Source organism: Grus americana, chromosome 1, assembly GCF_028858705.1.
Source record: "Grus americana isolate bGruAme1 chromosome 1, bGruAme1.mat, whole genome shotgun sequence".
Classification (NCBI taxonomy): Eukaryota; Metazoa; Chordata; class Aves; order Gruiformes; family Gruidae; genus Grus; species Grus americana.
Genome location: NC_072852.1, coordinates 145692274 through 145713814, shown reverse-complemented (window position 1 = coordinate 145713814; position 21541 = coordinate 145692274). Strand labels below are relative to the sequence as shown.

General features: G+C 39.4%; 1 protein-coding gene across 4 annotated transcripts in view; it reads left to right on the top strand.

Annotated features, from left to right (window-relative positions):
• The window catches only part of GABRG3 (gamma-aminobutyric acid type A receptor subunit gamma3), a 345623-nt gene that overhangs the window by 274687 nt on the left and 49395 nt on the right, over positions 1-21541 (top strand). For all 4 annotated transcript variants that reach the window (XM_054812989.1, XM_054812986.1, XM_054812987.1 and 1 more), the window contains one exon: positions 12254-12391. In XM_054812989.1, the coding sequence (XP_054668964.1) occupies positions 12254-12391 (138 nt within the window). The remainder of the gene's footprint in view (positions 1-12253; positions 12392-21541) is intronic.

Below are 21541 nucleotides of genomic sequence, written 5' to 3'. Positions count from 1 at the left end.
GTGTCTGGGACCAGAAACTGAGAGAGAAACTACTAGGAGACTCAGAATTTACCTTATGGAGTACTGTAAGATACTGAGATTTACAGTCTCTGTGGGGATCTGCGGAGGACAGTAAAAGAGCATGACTCCTCAGATTTAGAAAGAATGTTTTAGCTGAGCTAAAGTAAAGCTAACCAAAATAACGGTTTCATGTGCTTGAAATAACATACCTGGACAAGAGATTAAAGCGTTGAGATACATAGACACATCACAGAAAGATTGCTGTCATCAATACATGTACCTCAAGAGGTGAGAAAAGGACATGAAGAATACTTCTATGGTGTACTACACATGAGCATCTGCAAATTTCCATCAGCAGTACCTTGAGAGCAAATGAGATACAAATACTAGAGTTTTATTGGGAAAAAAGGAGTTAACTGGAGAAGCAACAGCCCTGAGATGCTCGGAAAGTAAATGACAAACCAAGGCATTGATAAATGCTTCCAGAGAAGAGGAAGGCCAAATTTATTGAATCCAAAATTAATGTATTTACCATTCATCTTAACACTGTTGCTGATGTTTAAATGAAAACAGTGCAGTGCTCTCGCTAATTTAATTGAGTGTGACAATACATATGTCAGACTCAACAAAGTGTCCTGCTCATCTGAAACTTCATTTCATCAGATAATTTCTGATGAGCTGCTATTAAGAACAGGGAAATTACATTTTAGCCATGACCTTTTCAGGAACTGGTTTTTTTGTAAACATGAGGCACAAAAAAGTATATTAACATTTATCTTTGGTTGCCTCATCTTGCTTGCTATGCTAATAAGTTGCAGACACATCCTAGGGACCTAAAATTGAAAACTATTAAAATATTACAAAAATTAGAAATCTCATTGTTGTATTACTTTACAGAGCTATAAAAACTTTTTGTTTTGTTTTGTTAATTTTAATGTGTTTGCAAATGACTGTAAATGTGCATAAATGACAATAAATCTACATACAGAATGATAACAACTACATGAATAAGCAGATGCCACTCACTTCTTTGAAAATAGCTGATAGACTGAAAAAAACTGACTAGAGGAACCTAGTTGTAAATAACTAATTCTGATTTTCCAATATCAGCTCACATGTTAAGTTACACTGTGATGCAAAACAGAGAAATGAGTCTTTCAACAAAAATATGTTTGTATGGGTTTTGTTTTTTTTTTTCAACAGCAGCAGCACTATTTCACAAATATTTAAAAGCTAACTCTGCTTAATCTCAGGCTTAATGAAATTTTCAATGTAGTATTGAGTTAATGCTGCAAATTGTTGTTTCATTCTATGAAATGGCAGTACTCAGAAAAGATGCTGTGTTTTTAGTTTTGAGTGCTCTGCTGTTTTACCTTTTATTATCCATTCGTGATGCATTCTGAGAAGACCTATAACAAAGTCATAATAATCTTGTATGGAGATCTTTAATTAATTCATAACCTGCTTCCGTTAATGCCATGTTGACTGAGCATAGTACATTTCTGACGGTTCTGTAAACCCACAGGCTTTGCTGCTATAGCTTCTGTGAAGCCTGAAATGGGTTTCATGGCAACTCAGAAAAAGCATTGTCGAGACCTAAGTTTTCATTTTTCATGGGTCTGAAAATGTACAGCCCAGGCTAGTCACAAACCCTATGGACTAGGTAAGCTGAATGTATAACTACAATGACGTTTGAAGTTGGATAGAAAATTTCTGTACGTGGGACTGTGGATAGATTGTAGTATATTTCTAGCCTAAGAAGTTAGGCACTGATAAGTAGGTGGATGCTAATATTTCTGTGGATGCTATTAGTATTTCATTGTAACAGCTACCTTCAAGTTGTGAATATATTTTTGTTTATCTATGCTTACTCAGTTATTATTATTATACTGTATGGGAATGCAAAGTCTTCTTGCCTGTCTTTAAAAATGCAGGCTATTCCTTGTCAGTTCTATTTTATGTACTTTTTACAACAAATAGCTTATTTACTTATATTTACATGTTGATAATAGTATACTTCTAATCATAATACTGTATTATTTTACTGCTAGTGGATATCCCTCTGGTAGTTGCACTCATACTTAACATATACATACTAATTATTGAGTAGCTATTGGAAGATAAGGATTAAGCATGTTTAGCATAATCTCTAAATACTGTCACGTCTGTGTGAGAAACACAAAATGAATTCTCAGTGTAAAAAAAAAATCTTCATATCAAGTGTTGGAATAAAAAGCTTAGATAGATTATTTGTCAATAAAAGGAAGACACCTGTAAGAAAATTATGTTCTCTCCATTCCTCTCCACTTGCATGGACTAAAAAACTTTAGAGGTGTATTTTCTTTCATTTCCTGAGCTATTTATGACCGTGTTGTTTACTTTACTAGAGCTCTGAGTCTCCATCAGATTCCCTGCTTGTTCATTCTATGTTTTTAGATGAGGCAAAACACATTTCCTCAGCACTTTGTCTAACAAAGCAATGGATGAAGTAAACAACGTTATCTTTCTCATCAGGGTAGTCTAAAGGAAATCTTAGTAGTCCTACATGGAAGATACAGTTAATTATTGCCATTAAATGGGTAAAGGCAAGATCTTGTAATATCCGCTACAGCTGAAATTGATACTGAGCATTTTTGGGCTGCTTTTCATTCAATTAACATATATTTGTGTTAAAGATCTTTGATGGAATTTAGTCCATTTAATTTACACAGCTATTCTGCCCCTAAATTTGAGGTGCTCTACATAGTAGAAAAACAGCTAGTTATAAGGAATTCAAGCATTTGCTTTAGAAGGGCTATGTCACTAAGCATCTTCAATACAGGTGCAGCTTAAATGAATGGCTACAGCGAATGTCAGCAGACCAAAGAATTGTGGATTTGACAGATATTCTGTTAATAAACTGAGAGGTTTATGTTCCACTTTGGCTGTTTTATAGCTTTGTTTTCTAATTTCTCCAAAGCAACTCCACCTAGGTTTGGTTTTAAATTCTGATGCCAGGAGCTTTGACTTGCTCTGGTTTATACAAATATTTTTCATCTGCTCTATTGTTATGATGTTGGCTTCCTCTTTTTCATAAGGCTGAATTAAAAGTCAACTTTTATACAGAAAATTGCCATCACCTACATCTGTCTGAGATACTACTTGAGTATGCAGCCACTCAGACTTTGCACATCTCAGCAAAAATCCTGGGAAGCACCTCAAAATTTGCCCTCAGCACATCCAGCACAAAATTCATGTTTAAATAGACATGAGAAAATCTTGCACACACCTTAATATTCTTTGATATTCAGTTACAATCTGTAAAGAGAAGTGATTTTTCTCTTCTCACTTGAGTTCATGCAGTCAGCCAAACACAAAATTTTAGCTGCTAAAATATTAATTTTGCACGGTTTGTTTTCTGTTACAGAACTCAATATACATATTTAGCAGTACAATAATGAGGCCGACCTCTCGGCAGTAGTACATAGCTCTTGAATTCTCAGCGTCGTTCAGTCATTGTTGCAGGCCACAGGAAGTCCATGTAAAAGAAGGGAAAAGAGACGAGACTGACGGCTGATTGACTCTCACTCCAAATCCTCCAAAGAACAGCAAGTGCTCAGGTGAAGCCTCCCATCTCTGTGCAGAGCTGGTGGTGGTGTGAGAGATCTCAGACAGGGCAAAGCAGCAGCACAGTATCCCAGCAGACTCTGAAAAGCCGTATCTTTGCCATACATTTCTGAAAATTTCCTCTTACCTAGAATCACCATCTGCAGTGGTGTAGAAATTATCTAAAATTATCTACAGTCAGTAGAAATTATCTAAAATTATCCAAACCACATTATGAATAACGTCTTGGACTATTTGTAATGACACACAAATGCGAAGCATCACAAGGTCATTATGAAACAGCTATGTTAGCAATGCAAAATCAGTACAGGGAGCTGGAAAATGAAGTTCTGTCTCTTACTGGAATCTTTGTTTATAAGCAGAAAGCATCAACATATGTGGAGAATTGAATGAGTAGATATTCCAGAATCATTCAGATCAGGAGAGAACCTGAACTAGAAAAAAATATCTCAGGACTTTGATTTTTCTCTGCAAGGCATTGGTATTGCAGAAAACTGGGGAGTAAAATCTTCACATTGTTCCATACAAAACAGAATAGGAGGCTGGGGTGAAGTATCCATCCTGTAAAAAACATAAGCAAGACTGCATATCGCTAGGCAAGGTTGCAGTATATGTCCCGAGTACACTGATCTATGCAGGAACGCTCCTTAGAGAAGATACAATTTATATCCAGTAAGCTAGGAGCAAATGGGGATGCAATATAGCTAAATCAGAGGAATCTGAACATTTATCAGGTGTTCTAATTAGCAGTGGAATAATTTGTGAGATAACCTGCGGGCCAGAGCAATGCAAGCAGACAGGCAAAAGAAATTGCTGCATGCGAGGCTTCTGAAAATTGTCTTCCAAATAAAACTGTTAGCGAGCAGTAAAAAAAAGTATATAAATAAAAATGCATATCAAAACATTAAGACAGGCTATAACACAAGACCAAGGATTTGTTTGGGGTTTTGACTGGGTTTTTTTTTCCCTTTTTTTTTTTTTTTGAGGGGGGAGGGTTGGTTTTTTGTTTGTTTGTTTGTTTGTTTGTTTGTTTGGGTTTTTTTCCCAGATAAGGTGAAGACATTTGCAAGACAATAGAAAAGTGTAATTATAGGGACAATATATGATAAAACTAACCATTTTCGAAAAAAACAATCACTCTTGTTACCAATTGCAAGTGAATCAAAAGGAAAATTGTTTGGTGAGCATAAAGACAGAGTACAAAGTTAAGATGACACAACCAAATTGCTTTAGTTTCTTAATGTAATTTCAAGCTATTCCTTTAGAATCCGATACTCGGAACAGGGATTTTTCACTACTGGGGCTGTTTGTGTCAAAATGACAGCACCCCTATATGAGAAGTATCTGTTAGATTTTAAAATAAAACTATGATTTTTATTTTTATTTTTTTTCCAAAAAGTGAGCACACGAATTCCCACATCTCAAAACATCTTCAAGGGAAAACTTGTCTCTCATTTCAGTCCAATCCTGCTCATTCTTCTCTGCCTTCCTTCTTTCCCTTCTCATTTTCACCTTTCTATTATCTTCTCTGTTTTCTCCAAGCCAAGATTACAATTTGTCTATGAGTAGCAAAAAATGAGGAAAATGTTTACCTCCTACAAGAGCTGGATAATAGAAAAGCCTTCTTGTGGGACTTACTTCTCTGACAGCAACACTTCTCTTTTCCTCCTTTCTGTTTTGAAGGCCCAAAAGATGTACTGATGTCACAAGTTCCTCCCAAAAGCTAAGCTACCATATAATGTATCAGTAAATTGTATCAGCATTCTGGCACTTCTCTCAAAAAACAGAATTATTCCCGGGTAAAAGGTAATTAAGCATTACTGTTGCTGATGGTGACTGGATCTTCTAGTTCTTAGCCAAAGTGATATCACAATCATATTAAATCACATTTTTAGGTAGAAAAACTTAGTTGTCTTCAATGGGAGATGTATCCTTCAGGGCAGTATTAGATCCATTATTCTGCAGTCATGGTTATATTGCTTGATATTTTTTTTCATGAGCTAATGTACTGTTAATAAAGTGTCAATTACCGATGCAAGCAAACAGGGCAAAGAGTAACATTTATAATTGCTGTAGTTATCACCTAAGAGCAATTACCTACAACTGCTGAAATAAATCACTTCAGGTTTTAAAGCTATCTTTACAGCATTCACGTTTATCTTTTTTAATTATAGCTGCCTTTTAAAATATCTCATCGTTTTTCTTTTTCTTTCTTTTTTTTTTTTTAAATCAGTGAGAAAAAAGCTAATCACCTTCATTTGTGGACAGAAAGAACTCAATATGCATTCAATTACGAGTATTGTTTTCCATAGATCTTCAGTAAACAATTAAATGTCTCCATTCTCTTTCCCTACTTCTGCTTCAGTCTGCCCTGATGAGATCCTCCTGAAAAGACATAATGAATTTTCTATATTCTCCCCCTCTTTTTCTTTTTTTTTCATTTTAAACTAGTTAAACTGAAACTTTGCTCTTTCTGCTATTTAATTATGTTTAATAAGTGCATACAATCATGAAATCTAAGGTAGTATCATTTTTAATAGGGGAACTTCCAGGATTCTCCTAGTTAAACCTACACACACCTCTACTGAGAACAAACACCTGACAGATACAGGAATAGATCACTGAGAAACCTCTCCCTCTGAAATGTTGAGAGGTTTAGATTAAACATGCAGTTTGCTTGCCAACAGAGAAGTGTTTATAAAGACTGCTAACAAAAAAAAAAGAGCCCAGGCAGCTTCTGCAGAAGGACACGATTTGTCATTCACAGCACAGTACCAGAGAAAGGTGCATTTCTGGACTTCATTATCATCCTCTGACTGAGGCTGTGTTGACAGAGGTCTCCCAATTAGCCTGAAGAAGAGTTTACTCGGTAGCATTCGAGGAAGCAAAGTGTGCCTGGAAGCAGCTGGCTATATGGTGCAAAGGGTTGCTCATCGCCTGCCTCTACTTGCGTCAGGGCATCCTCCCTCTCCTGACCACCTTCATCAGCATCAGTCAAATCTACCACACTCCCTCCATGCCCATGGTGTAAACTCTGATCAATAGCTGGTGGACACAGCTTGTCTTTCAGATCATGCTTTCTCCTGACTTTGAGTGTATATATAGCACCCCTAGAAAAGCAGAACCTTCCCAGAATCCAGCTGTGTCTTTCAAATATATACTCCTCTCATGAGCATCACCCCCCTGGCAGATACTTGATTGAACCAATCCTTTCTTGCCTGCTTCCCCACATTTTCAGCTTTGCTGCTGCTTTCATTAACTCCTCGTCTCATGCTCTGAGCATATAATTTTTTCCAAGGCTAGGAAGGAGAGATGAGCTTCCTTGTTGCATTATTCCTTCTGCTACAAGCTGGGTCTGCCTGTGTTACATGTGAATACAAAGTGTAGGAAACCAGCAGTAAAATAAACTGATTTCACAGAGGGGGAGAAATATGTCTGAAGACATGAAAGAGGTTGGGTTTTTTTCCATGCCTCTCTGTCTTTCCACATCTTAGATACATTTCTAAGGAAAGTTTTTTAGACAGAAACGAGTTCTTCAAGTGATCTATGTCCTTTTTGACATGACCCCTTTCCTGCTATCTTCTTCCCATCTCTACTCACTTCCTAAAACAGACCCATTATCACAGAAAAGAAGGTGAAACTAAGAAATCAAGCATTGATCTAAGATGCCCAGACCAACAACAGCATTGGGGAAATCAAAGTTAGAGGCAACATGCACTAACAGGCATGGATACATCAATGGTTTTATTATGGAAGTTGCTGATTTTCCATCAGCGTTGACTCCTGTAGCAGATGTACTTCAGGGACACTTGACACCAATTCTCACAGCTATCTTGGGATTGCATATGCCTCTCATCCAGCCTCGAGATGTTTCTGGCCTTGACCATTTTTTCCAGCAGTTTGGTGGAGGCTTCTGCACAAATCACTTAGTCTCCCTAGAAAGTGAAGCAGTACGAACATGAAGAATGAAGTTTAAATATTTTTAACCTGATAGTTACAAATTATATGGTGGTGATGTGAGAAGATGTGGTAACATGAGTTCAATTATTCCAGTAACAAAAAGGAAATAAAACAAAATCCACAGAATCTTATAGGTTGTCATGACAATTTGGTTTTCTGTTATAATAACAACAGCCCAAGTGGCAAGAAATGCATTTACTGTTTATCCATGCTTGCATTATTTCAGCTAAAGTCAGTGGTACACTTTGAAAATGTATATGTTTAAGCCTATGAGTAAAGCAACAAAGGTACCAATCATTTGTGTTAACTGGAAAAGCCATTAAGTATGTTTGGTGAAAGTAAACAGGAGGTATTATATGGATACTTTCTACTGGACTCTAAAAGGAATAATTTCAACAAAATTTGTTCTTGACTTGATTTTTCAAAGTCACGTAGTACCAGTCTTACAAAAAAGACAGGTGGTCAAGGTGCTCTCTAAAAGTCTTTGACATGGTAGTATATAAATCTAAAACCTTCAGAAGACGTGAATAGCTAGAGCACAGCCTACAAAATGATCATCAGGCAAAAAAAATAGGAGAGTTTTAAAGGCAGTCAATTAAATTAATGGGAGGGAAAATGAAGGTGTTGACACAGACTTTGGTTGAGAAACTCCTGAGTTGCAGGCTGCCGGAACTTGGGTGGCTGTAACACAGAATACACACTTGGTTTTTGTGGTTGTCTTCTTCCCATGCTGTCTCCCTTGCCATCCTACCGGCACCCGCTGGAAAGCCTCCAGGACCTCCGGGAGCCTTGCCCTGCTGCAGTATGGATATTCTCACATAACCTAAAGCAACCTGACAGGGTAAATACATTTGACAGCAATTTGTTCAGCCCGGATGGCTTGAAGCCACAAGGTCAAGAATTTAAGGTAATTTGCTGCCATTTGTCATGCTGGGGAACTGAAAGAAAACAGACATTTCTATAGATAATATACTCTTAGTTGTGTTGCGGGCTGAACAGAGGTTACGTTTTCATGTGGAAGTACTGAAGTCTCCAGTTCTGATACTTTCTAAGATGAAGTGTTTAGAAGGCTAGAAGCAATTAGACTGTATACAAGAAGTATGGGATATCACTGAAAGAAGAACCATCATGAATAGTCTAATCTGTAAGTTAAATGAATCCTACAAATGATGTACTGTCCAAGTAGATGTGCAATTATTCCATAAGAATATTATATCTTTTAAATGTATTGAAAAGTGAAGTCACCTGGCACTTGAGCAGAACATAATAGCAGTTATTTAACAGGTTGAAACAAATCCCATTGAATCACTGGTACTTATCTCCTTTGATGTAAGTAACCCAACCATTGCAAGAGCAGATGTCAGTGACTGTGGATTAAGGGGGCTACTACTGAAAGGGCCTGATGGTCTCCTGAAGTCAGTTGCTTGCTATTTAATGATGATGAATAATACTAAAAGTAGTTATTCTGAAATTGAATCTGTCTCTTAGTCAAAAATATAGGAAAAATCCTGAGGGATGAGAGTCTCATGAACTTGTTCCTGACTATATACTTCTCATGCCAGGATAAACATCTATGCCTTGGATAATATGATAGCAAGTTTTCAAACTTACTGACAGTGTAATAGATTTTTGATGGGGTGGCCATAGGATTAAAAAAAGACAAAAAATCAGGAAGAAATTGAATTAAAGACGACTTGACACTTTTTTCCAGTAAAATTTGGAAAAAAAAACCAAACTAAAAAAAGTTCATTTTGTATCAGTTTAAAATACTGTATTAAGAAAAATAAAATCTTTGTTACTTACAGGATATTTGAAACATTTTTACTTGCAATGATTATGGTGAAATTTACCTGAGAAAAAGGACCGCATCTACTGCCTGCTACAAAATTTGCAAATTAGCACTTGGGGCCACAGGTTCTGCAGTGGGAGCTGGTGTAGGGAGTGCAACAGGGCAAGGGTTTCCTTTCCTCTGTTGTCAGGATGCACATCAGGAGGTAGGATTAGGACCCAGACCCCATAGCAGCCCCCCCTGGTGGTGCTGATACTGCTTTGTGGGGAAGGGGCAGTTCTGCCACCACCTGGCATGAGGGTACAGCAGTGACAGCATGGCCAAGAGTTCATCAGCTGCTTTTTCCCTCCTGAAGTGCGGGGAGAAGATATCAGTCACCAGGAATGAAACCAATCTGAGAAGGCTCCTGAAAGCCAAGTCCTGTTTGACTAACCTGATCTATGACAAGGCAACCTGCTTAGTGGATAAGGGAAAGGCTGTGGATGTTGTCTACCTATATTTTAGTAAAACCTTGGACACCATTTCCCACAGAATTCTCCTGGAGAAACTGGCTGCTTATGGCTTGGACAGATGTATGCTTTCCTGGGTAAAAAACTGGCTGGATGGCCGGGCCCAAAGAGTTGTGGTGAATGGAGTTACATCCAGTTGGCGGCCGGTCACAACAACCCCATGCAGCGCTACAGGTTTGGGGAAGAGTGGCTGGAAAGCTGCCTAGTGGAAAAGGACCTAGGGATGTTGGTTGACAGCCAGCTGAAGATGAGCCAGCAGTGTACCTGGGTGGCCAAGAAGGCCAACAGCATCTTGGCTTGTATCAGGAATAGTGTGGCCAGCAGGACTAGGGAAGTGATCGTGCCCCTGTACTTGGCTCTGGTGAGGCCACACCTCAAATACCATGTTCAGTTTTGGGCCCCTCACTGCAATAAGGACATTGAGGTGCTGGAGTGTGTCCAAAGAAGGGCAACGAAGCTGGTGAAGGGTCTAGAGCACATGAGGAGCAGCTGGGGTAACTGGGGTTGTTTAGTCTGGAGAAAAGGAGGCTGAGGGGAGACCTTATCGCTCTCTACGACTCCCTGAAAGGAGGTTGTAGCCAGGTGGGTGTGGGCCTCTTCTCCCAAGTAACAAGTGATAGGACAAGAGGAAATGGCCTCAAGTTGTGCCAGGGGAGATTGAGATTGGATATTAGGAAAAATTTCTTCATTAAAAGGGTTGTCAAGCATTGGCACAGGCTGCCCAGGGAAGTGGCTGAGTATTTTAAAAGATGTGTAGATGGGGTGCTTAGGGACATGGTTTAGTGGTTGGAGTTGGCAGTGCTAGGTTTATGATTGGACTCAATGATCTTAAAGATCTTTTCCAACATAAATGATTCTATGATTCTGTGTAGGGATTTCTGTTAGAGGGAGACATTATTTGGTCAGAAATGTCATCAGAAGGCTCAGTAGGAGCAAGGCTCAAGAAGATTTCAGAAGATGCAGGGCTAAGGCTTGGAGGCCCTGCAAAGCTTGACTTCTTTCACTGTACCTCTGCATCCTCTGACATAATCTGCCAGCCAAAAAAAAAAAAATTAACCTTTAGATCAATCTCACAGACTGGCACAGCAGAATTGGCAGTGAAACCTGCTTGGCAGTAAGAGTTCTTGTGGAGAACGGCAGGGCTTCTGTTTGTTACTCAGTCGAGTCCTTCATGGGTTATTTCTTTATTTACATTGATGGGAAATATACAAACATGGCATTTTGAATTAACACATAGTCATTTTCTACAGATTAGAACTGAGGGACTGGTGGGTACTTTTCATGCTGTGTTAGTGAGAGGGATAAATGAGGCCATGCACACCTTATAGCAGTACCCCAGCAGGGTGGAACCTTAAACAAGATGAAGCCGACATTTATAAGAGGAAAATATCAAGAAAATAGCCCCATGACCAGAGACGTTGTTTCATAACGCAAATATCAAAATTTTATCTGTATCCAATTACAGCCGAGACAGTTATCTTAACTGGCTATTGTTGTTGTTAGGCTTCTAATTTGCCTTGTAATCTACATCTACTATATTAGTTATTAGATGAATAGGCATTTATTGTATTATGCATTAGAGAACAATCTAGTTTTAACTAGCATGGGCGTGCTGTTGTTTTCTAGATGGTCTATTATTATGGTTTGGGCTGGTTGAAGATTTGTTGTTGGACTTCTGTTGGAAAATGCCATTCTCTAACAAAAAGAAAATTAAATATTGGCATGAGGTTTAATTATGACTACTAAGTGCTAAATTGATAAAGGAAGACTTTCAGAAGCAATTTCAGCTGTAGAGATCAGGTGATATCTCATTAAATACCACAGCCTTTAGAAGTAGTATGATGATGGCATAATAACTTTTAAAATCCCATACTAATTAAGAATTTGCTTTTTTGCACTATATTGAGCTCATTTCAGAAGTACAGTAGTACACATTATATTATAACTATTGTCACTTTTAAAACAATCTGTCCATTTCAATTGTTTACATCCTACACTGACATTCCCCCCCATTTTTACATTCTATCGGTTTGCACAGCTTCTTCAGAGCATATATAAAGCAGTATACTTCTGTATACTCAAATTAGTACAATCAACTGCATCTCTGAAGAGATCTAATTTTGATAGAATCAATCAGAGTTTTTCTCCATTGGAAAAAAAAAACAACAAACAACAATTGTGAAAAATCATAGTTTTGCCAGTATTATGGCTCTGGTTTTGTGTGCCATACAACTCTTTAGCTGAATTATACCACCAAACTCACTGAGAAAGCATCAGATCAGAAATTTAGGTATTCCCAAATAGCTCTAAATCAGTGAACGGATACTGTTTTGCAGTACCTTTTTATGAAATGCAATATTTTTATTTTATTTTATTTTTTAATTTCTAGATGGCTACCCTAAAGAGGAAATGATTTACAGATGGAGGAAAAACTCAGTGGAGGCTGCTGACCAGAAGTCTTGGAGACTCTATCAGTTTGACTTCATGGGTCTCAGAAATACTTCAGAAATTGTGAAAACCTCTGCAGGTAAGAATGATACAAATGGTAGTGCTTGATTTGGAAAGCTCTTTATTTCAAAATATTTGTTCCAAGTTTGCTTTCATTTGAGTGCAATTTCATTTCAATGTGTACCAATGTTTGTACTAAAACCTCGGAAGTGCAGACTTCAAAACTATTGACTTTTTGTCTAGATTTTTGATAACTCCTCTACTCTTTTTGTAATTTCACAAATCAAGGAATAAATGCTAACTTGACATGGCTGTTTGTTATATATTTGAAGTTACTATATGTTTCTAATTTCTCAGCTAAGTTTCTAAAGCCATTCCTGCATTGAGACATATTTTTTCACCATCAATTAAAGAGAAAGATTTTGAGCACAATGGTAGAGCTAGTGAAATTAGACACTTTTAATAGGAGTTAATCATTCAGCCACAGGTTTATTATTTTTCTTAATATTTCAAAGGCACTCTATTTCTCAGCTGATAAATGCCTTTGCTAGTGACATTACCAATTGATTGTAATTAAAATCTAATGATGCTTGTTTTATTTCTTCAGAAATCTTGCTGTTTCTTATAATAACAGCAATATAGGGAAAAAAGATGTATAAAAAGAATATGTTATTTGAACTAGATAAATTCTCATAAAATTCAAACAATGTCTAGTCTTTATACATGACACTGCCGTAAGTTCCATGATTATCATTTGGTAAGTCTTCTCCTAGCTGCAGAAGTAAGCTATTGGTGGTGGATTTTTGAAAAATCCAATTTATTTTTTTCAAAGTGTAAGCAGAACTATGTTATTCTTTTGGAAACACTGTAAATAATAGTAATAATAAAACATTATTAATCTGTAAAACTGCTGCTGTTGGGTCATGACCCACCCACGAACATCAGTAATGTATTCTCAGGACTGGATAGCAATTTTTGTAATGAGGAGTCAGTAAAGCTTTAATGAGTATTTTGGGCTGGTAGTCTAGCAGAGTGAAGTGTTGCAAACAGTGCACATGTAAAAGTTCTCTTTTATTATACATACAAATCCTTGTAGTCTGTAAGTTTCTCAGGAATGCAAATTTCTCAAGTGCATCAGCCATAAGTTGAACCAGGAGTTGGTGGGTAACAGTCAAGTACAAAACACCAAATCATTAAAGTGTCTGCGCATGCAGGCATGAAGCTCATTGGAAGGGATGGTATGAATAGGAGAGAAAGCCCTGCTCTTTCTGCTTTGCTCACATCTGGAGTGATGCCATCCTGAGTTTGCATCACAAACCACTAAATACGCATGCAAGAAGAATTACCAAATCAGCCGTATTAAGATGTTGACAGTGTCTTGATAAACAGATCTTCTGTTAAACTCTTCCTTTGCCCAAAAAAAGCCATTCTTATAGAAGTCTCAATCAAGTGAGTAAATGGTTAATGTGGAGCAAGGAAAAATATATTTTCTATGCTATTTTTAGTATGTTCCCGGTTCTTATTAAGATGAGTGAGCTAACAGTATGTTTTTCCTATTATTGCTATTGCTGCTTCTGCCCACCCCTGTTTATGAGTGCAAAACCCAATAGCAGTGTTGGACTGAACCTACTGGAGCCATCATGACATTTCTATTCTCCCAAAAGCATCGCAGTAGCAGAAAGTTGTTGGCAAACTGGAGTTTATTCAAACACTAAAAAAACCCAACAACCCCAAACACAAAACAACTCTATCAGGAGGCTGTGGAAACTAACTTGGAAGAGACAATGTAAAATGCACGCATCAGGTTGTCAGCTGTGCTTTTAGGTAGAAAAATGAGTTGTGAATATGGCACATATATTCTGGCCAGCAGGTGGCCAAGAAGGGGCTCTCATTCAACAAATATATGAAAGATGTGAAAAATAAGCCCCTGAGTGTGCCCATGGACCTCAATTTGCATAGAATAGACTCTCCGGCTGTATTTACATTATAGTTTAAAGTACTTTCAAGGCCAGATTTACTGAACATCAACAGTATTTACTGTCAGGAGCAAAGCCAGGGCCAGGACTCGGGAAAAGTAACCGGTACATTGGAAAACCTTGAGCATGCCCTATGCTATAGAGCAAGGATTCCCAAAATGGAGGGAGGGAGGCGGGACACAACCCACCTGGGACTGTGCAGTATGTCTCAGAGAGAAAATTTAAGATAATTTTGCAATTACCTGCTGTGAGCATATAATTATATGTGAATGAGCAGGATAAAGAGGCAGCTGTGCTGTGGTACATGCCTACTTACTAAAGAAAAGTAGCCCTATCCAAAGAATATGAGAATTAGGGAACCCCCAAAGCTGCTGTTTCCTACTGCGTAGAAAATCTTTGGCGAAGGGAGACAGCAGCTGCTGCCTACAGGTATCCCATCTCCTTTACAGCCATGCCACGGGGGTACAGGCAGTCAAAGCAGAGATGCCAGGGTCTGTCATGGAAGATCTGTGGCATATTTTCACTAACGCTGCCCGATGAGGGATACTGCGCCGGGGCTGCCCCGAAGACGCTATGGGTATAGGACCCGCCTCGACTTTGGGCTCCTCCCCAGAGAGACCAGTTCCCACCATCTAGCCTTTGGGAACGTGTGTGGCCCCTCTGAGCCGTGCAGGAGCCCATAAAGGCCCCACCAGCCACCATGCCTTTGCAGACTCAGGACAGAAAGGAAGAGCAGCGCTGTTCCGAGTGCTGTGCAGGGAATCATTCAGCGTGATGAGATGGAGTTAGGAAAAGGGAAGCAGGCAGGACACCAACAGCACCTTCCTGACAAAGAGAGGTACTAAACGTCGCTTCCTCCCAAGGGAAATTATGGAAACTGCTATTACATAGGGCATTTAGAAGCAGACTAGGCAAAGTACGAGAAAAAGTACCACAAGGAGCAGTCCTCCACTAGCAGGAGATGGATTCAAAACCCTAACATCTTTTTTTGCTTCTGACTTATACCTTTCTGCTGGTTTATGACACTTCTCACTAAATTGTGTGTTCATCTATAATGTGAGAGCTGCTGCAGCATTATGTACCTGTGTCCAGTTCAGGGATGCCTTTTAGCTCCTTTTCAGCAGTGTTCTGGCTATAATGAGGAGAGGTCACACTGACCACACGGCAACACGCTGCTGTTCTTCCAGCATTTGCGTAAGTCTTTTCTTGGTAGTCATTTTCACCACAAAAGTACTAGATTTAGTACTCAGCAGAGTTCTCCTGTTTGATATTCTTTTCAGTCTTTCCAAACTTTTTTCATCTAAATAACCTTTATGTTAATCCAGGGCAATTTCAGAGGTACACAAGTAGGAAGCCAGCCATCACAAACAGTGTATTTCTGAAATCTAAGCAAGATGAGAAATGTTGTCATCTCTTGCCTTGAACCAGCAGTGGCTTAAAGCATTGCCACAGTGGCATGCTTTACTCTTGCAAGAAGACTATCCCCTTTTACAATAATCTGGGAGCCAGAGAAACTTTTCATTCCCGCCTGGAAGAGGTGTTCAGCTTTTTCTTGAATGTCATGCTAAGATACAAACACAACCAGATAAATATCTACTGCGTATGGTGATTACATGGAATACACAGCAAAAATCACTGTGCCAGTGCTCTCGTCAAGAACTTTTATCTTACACCCTAAGTAAGCTCTCACTGTCAGGTGACATGAAACTAATTCACAAGTAGTGAACAATTCCCTTGTTGCCATCTGGCAAGATACTCAGATACTATAGCAAGAGCACTTCTCTTGCTACAACGTCAAATAAGGCTGACAAGGATAATTAAAGCAGAGGGAACGCTAAGTCACCTGGCACTGAGCTGTGAAAAAAGGAGGAACTGCATGTAAGGAGAAAATTCTCAAATTTTAAACCTGCAAATCAGCCAATGGAAGAGTGGTCAGGAAAACAGGAGAGAGAATAAGGGAGAACATCATTCTTAAAAGCACTCTATGCGTGTTTGCAGTAAACTTCAGGTTTCTGAGTCACAGCCCTTCCAAGTACACTTTCAGGGGTCGGGGCGGGGAGAAATAAAAGAAAAGAGAGTCATGAAGGAATCCATGAGTAAAGCTGATGGAGTGAGCTGTAGTGTTGCTTGCACTTCTCTGCTGACATCTCCCCTAGGGAAACTCTATTCATTCTTTTTAAACCACTCAATTTTTTACACTGCTAGATAAACACAAAGACCTTGTAGCTACTGAATCTAATTTTCATTTACTTGAAAACTTCTTTGCATCATACAAGTCCTATTTGTGTTCTTACTCAGATGCCTTTAGCCTGAGAGATTTTTCCAGTCCAAAGGAGCCTTTGCATAAATAAATTCAGGATAATTAATCAGAAATAGAAAACACCATAAAAGTGCCCTATTTAAAAACTTTAATAGCTGATCATTACAAATGAAATATACAGAAGCAGACAGAAAGTACCATTTCATACATTCTGAATAACCCCCAAGCATCAATACCCAAACCCAATAAATAGGCATAACTACCACCATAAAAAGGGACACCTTCGCATACATACAATGGATGGGTGACGGTTAGTGGAGTCTGCTAGTCATACGGCTTCTAAATTGTGCTTTATATTTTGAAATTGCTGTTTCATCAAGTACCTCAGCTTACATGATGCTCTCAGCCCTGTATCACAAGGTTAACATCTGTTGTCACAGATTCAGATAAAGCTCTTTGAGACAATGCTAACACCACCGCAATATAAAGTATATACTCTGCTGCAGGGGACTCAGTAAATGGCAAGTAAAAAACTACCCTAGAACAGAAATAAGAAAGCTTGACTTTTAAGAAGATGCAAAGACCTACAGCCTGGACATCGGGTTGGCAAGGCCAGGGTCGGCAGCAGGCAGCTAAGCCCCTCAGCTTGGGTAAGGGGTTGCAAGGGGGGTGGCAGAGAAGGGTGGTCACAGGCTGATCAGGGCAACTGGAGCCTGTTGGTGAGCTCACGGCCCTGACAAGGAGGGGAAAAAAATGCATGAGATGCCATAGTTGCTGAATGTGGTCGTGTCTGTGCATGTTTGGGTTTAATGATCTGATTCAGTCACACCCTCCTGTACCACCTAACTGAACTGAAGACATTTATTTAATGAATATTCATGAAGCTCTTTTTGTTTTTAAAGTCATTGACATTTTTTAATGTCCCACTGAGTCCTGATGGCACATCAGAGAGTGCTTGTCATCTGTTTTTCCCAGGATAAATGTGAATTTGGGGGTTTTTTTCCTCAAATACCAAATTCAGTGGGATCCAGCAGACACTACCTCAGCTGGCTGTGCTGCACAGACTGTCTTTAATCGATGGCATCCTGAAGCAGACAAGTGGAGACTCAAATAAATTCACCTCATTGTTTGAAAACAGTGCCTATTTTTACCCAGCTGGCATTGCAGGAGCTTTGCCTCTTTGAGCCACAGTATCACATAATCTCAATTGCTTTAATGGTTAGGCATTGGTTTACAGCCCTCAGCAGACATCTGCTCTGGGTTCCCATGATTCTAGACAGTATCCACTTCTCTTCCAAATACTCTTCCCTCCTTCCCTTATCCTGTCCTGCCTGACTCCTGATGTGAGTACAGAAGGGGAGAAAGAGAATTTGAATTTCCCTTTTCTTTTTTTTTTCCCCTTAACGTGGCACAAGTGGTGTGGCAGATGGATTCCAGCATCTCAGAACCTGCTTTCCCCTGATCTTCTGTGTGTCCAGCATTTGTGTGTGGAAAAAATCTGTTGAACACTTCCCAAAGAGGGAGAATGGAAAATGGTTTTGACGGGAGAATTCTCCATTGCTCTGCTCTCTGGTTCTTCAGTTCTCACACACTTTCCCTGGCCTTTAGACACTTCCAGATACAACCTATTCTATCGGGTTTTGGGTCTTCCTTTGTATCAGGTACATGTAATTATCCTCATAGCTGTCCGTAGGTTCTTGAAATTTGTGGTCTGAATTTTAGACCATGCAAACCTACAAGCTATGCTTGCATTTGTTCCCAAGGTTCATTAAATCAGGTTTGGGCTTTCAAAAATCTGTTTCTGTCATTTAGAAGGAAATCTTAAGAAGTTAGGAATCAAGCTAAAATCCAGCGTTGCTAAAATCCTGTGCTGAATCTTGAAGCTGAATATAAGTTTATTTTTATAGGTGGTAGACAGAACCATACAGGGACAGTTGATGCCAGAGGTGCCATCCTTCACCAGAATCTGCTGGCCCCATCACACTCCTTTCTGCTTTCTCACCTTACCTACACAAACACACACATACAACTTCTCAGAGTCCTTGTGCATCTTCTGCCCCCATGGGCCCTCATCCCCAGCAGCTGCAGGACTGCCAAACTAGCAGGTACCAGGAATGCACCCTTTGAAGCCCTTCTTGCCAGCTCTCCAGCTCCAGTGCTGAAGATGCCTCTGCTTGCTGCCTTCACACAGGCACGTACTAGCACTTGCAACCTAGTTTTCACTCATCTTTTCTTTCTTATCTTCAGCTTTCTCCACAATTTTGTCCTTAATGAAATCCATCAGATCTGGTGCAAGAACATAAAATCCCATTTAGGACTTCAAATAGGTTGAAAACACTACTTAGTATTTGAAAATAATGCTAGTACTGACCCACAGAACTGACCTATGGCATGTGTAACGAATCCACTCTCTTACTTTTTCCCTGTTCCTTTTTCATAGTTCATTGTGAAATACGACTCCAATAACACTTTTAAATACAGAATGTTTATACAGCTTAATAATACTTTGTGTGCAGCACCAAATACACAGCCTGGATTTGAATTGGCTATCATTCTTTGGCTCCTCTCAGAGGAACACAGTAATACTGAAAGTCCTTGCCACTGCAATCATCTCTGTAATGAGGGAATATCATAGGACTTCTTTTCTAACAGTAAACACCAATTTATATGAAAACAGAAAACTAGCCTGATTATAGGAAGATTTAGCAATAATCTTTTTGTTGACAGAGTTTTTATCTCTGATACAGTATTTACAATAAATCAAATCCCAGTTTAGCAGAGATCATCAACAGTGGCTGTATTGACTTTTAAAAGATATTCACATGTCGAATGATAATCAATCAAAATGAATATTTTGAATATGCCATAGTTTTTCTAATAGAAATTTAAATTTTTAACAGCATTCATCTTGCACTGACATTGTAAACTTTATATAATAGATTCTGATAATTTTATCATTAGCCACTCAGGTTAGAAATGTAATAATTAAATAGACAATTACTAATAATACTCCTATTCTATTAAGGTGTTTTCCTATGTTGGTTACAAGTTTGACTGACACTTATGCGAATCAAAATTTTATATTGCCCTGCAAATCCAGCACTTGCCTGTCTTGTTACAAAAATATCTCACAAAGCTCATAGTAAGACAGCTTCTGATGAGAGTGATTTATAACTTGATCAATAGCCTACTGCAGTTAATAGAGCTTTTCCCCAGTGCTGGCCTGGGATCAGATCCTGAAATGCTGAAGCCTGAAACTGGCAATTTAAAGTAACTCTTCAGTCACTAGAAACTAGAGAAAGCTCAGTTTATCGATATACCAGTGGGCTAAATATAACATGCTCTAGAAACACCTTTCTTCTGCTGCTTAAGAATAGTACAAGAGATGATTAGAACAACAGCTATGAAGAGGATATTGTTCCTCTCCCTATTTTGTAAGTTCGGCAGAACTGCATATAAAACTGGTTTCATTCTTACGTTTTGCCTTGCAGAGACAAGTGCTTTGTGTCCTTTGTGTAGGCCTGTACTGCTGCAAATGGTGAGAGAGATTGGAAATAAAGCAACTTTACTTTGTGGTAAAAGCAAAAGTGAAAAAAATGCAATGAAAGACTGGTCCTCGCCTGCATTTTTTTCTTAAGGGAGAATTTCACTAGGAAGCGATTTTTCCCTAAAAAGATATCCAGTTGTCCTCATCAAGGGATCTCAAGTTGTCCTGTTTAAAGATTTACATATTGTGTGGAAAAAATCACAAAGGCTTTTTTTTTCCATTAGGTTTTTCTTCAGCTGAGGTTTTAATCTGATAGTTCCATATTATGGAAGTTTGTATGTGTCAAACTTTAAGAGGTTCTTGAATTAATGTCCTCATTCACTCATCCACTGGCAATCATAGAATGGTTTGGGTTGGAAGCAACCTTAAAGGTCATCTAGTTCCAACCCCCCTGCCATGGGCAGGGACACCTTCCACTAGACCAGGTTGCCCAGAGCCCCATCCAACCTGGCCTTGAACACTTCCAGGGAGGGGGCATCTGCAACATCACTGGGCAACCTGTTCCAGTGCCTCACCACCCTCATCGTAAAAAAATTGTTCTTAATATTTAGTCTAAATCTACCTTTCTTCGGATTAAAGCCATTATCCCTCGTCCTGTCACTACACTCCCTGATAAACAGTCCCTCTCCAGCTTTCCTGTAGGCCCCCTTCAGATACTGGTAAGCCGCAATTAGATCTCCCCGGAGCCTTCTTTTCTCCAGGCTGAACAACCCCAACTCTCTCAGCCTGTCCTCATAGGAGAGGTGCTCCAGCCCTCTGATCATCTTCATGGCACTCCTCTGGACTTGCTCCAACAGCTCCACATCTTTCTTGTACTGGGGACCCCAGTGTTCCAGGTGGGGTCTCATGAGAGTAGAGTAGAGGTGGAGAATCACCTCCCTTGACCTGCTGGTCATGCTTCTTTTGATGCAGCCCAGGACACGGTTGGCTTTCTGGGCTGCAAGGTCAGGTTGAGCTTCTCATCAACCAACACCCCCAAGTCCTTCTCCTCAGGGCTGCTCTCAATCCATTCTCGTTCCAGGCTGGTTTTGTGCCTGGAATTGCCCAGACCCATGTGCAGGACCTTGCACTTGGCCTTGTTGAACTTCATGAGGTTCACACATGCCCACTCCTGAAGCCTATCAAGGTCCCTCTGGATGGCATCCGTTCCCTCCAGCGTGTCGACCATACCACACAGCTTGGTGTCATCGGCAAACTTGCTGAGGGTGCACTCAGTCCCGCTTCCCATGTCACTGACAAAGATGTTAAACAGTGCTGGTCCCAATACCGACCTCTGAGGAACGTCACTTGTCACTGTTCTCCACTTGGACACTGAGCCATTGACTGCGACTCTTTGAGTGTGACCATCCAGCCAATTCCTTATCCACTGAGTGGTCCATCTGTCAAATCCATGTCTCTCCAATTTAGAGACAAGGATGTCATGCGGGACAGTGTCAAATGCTTTGC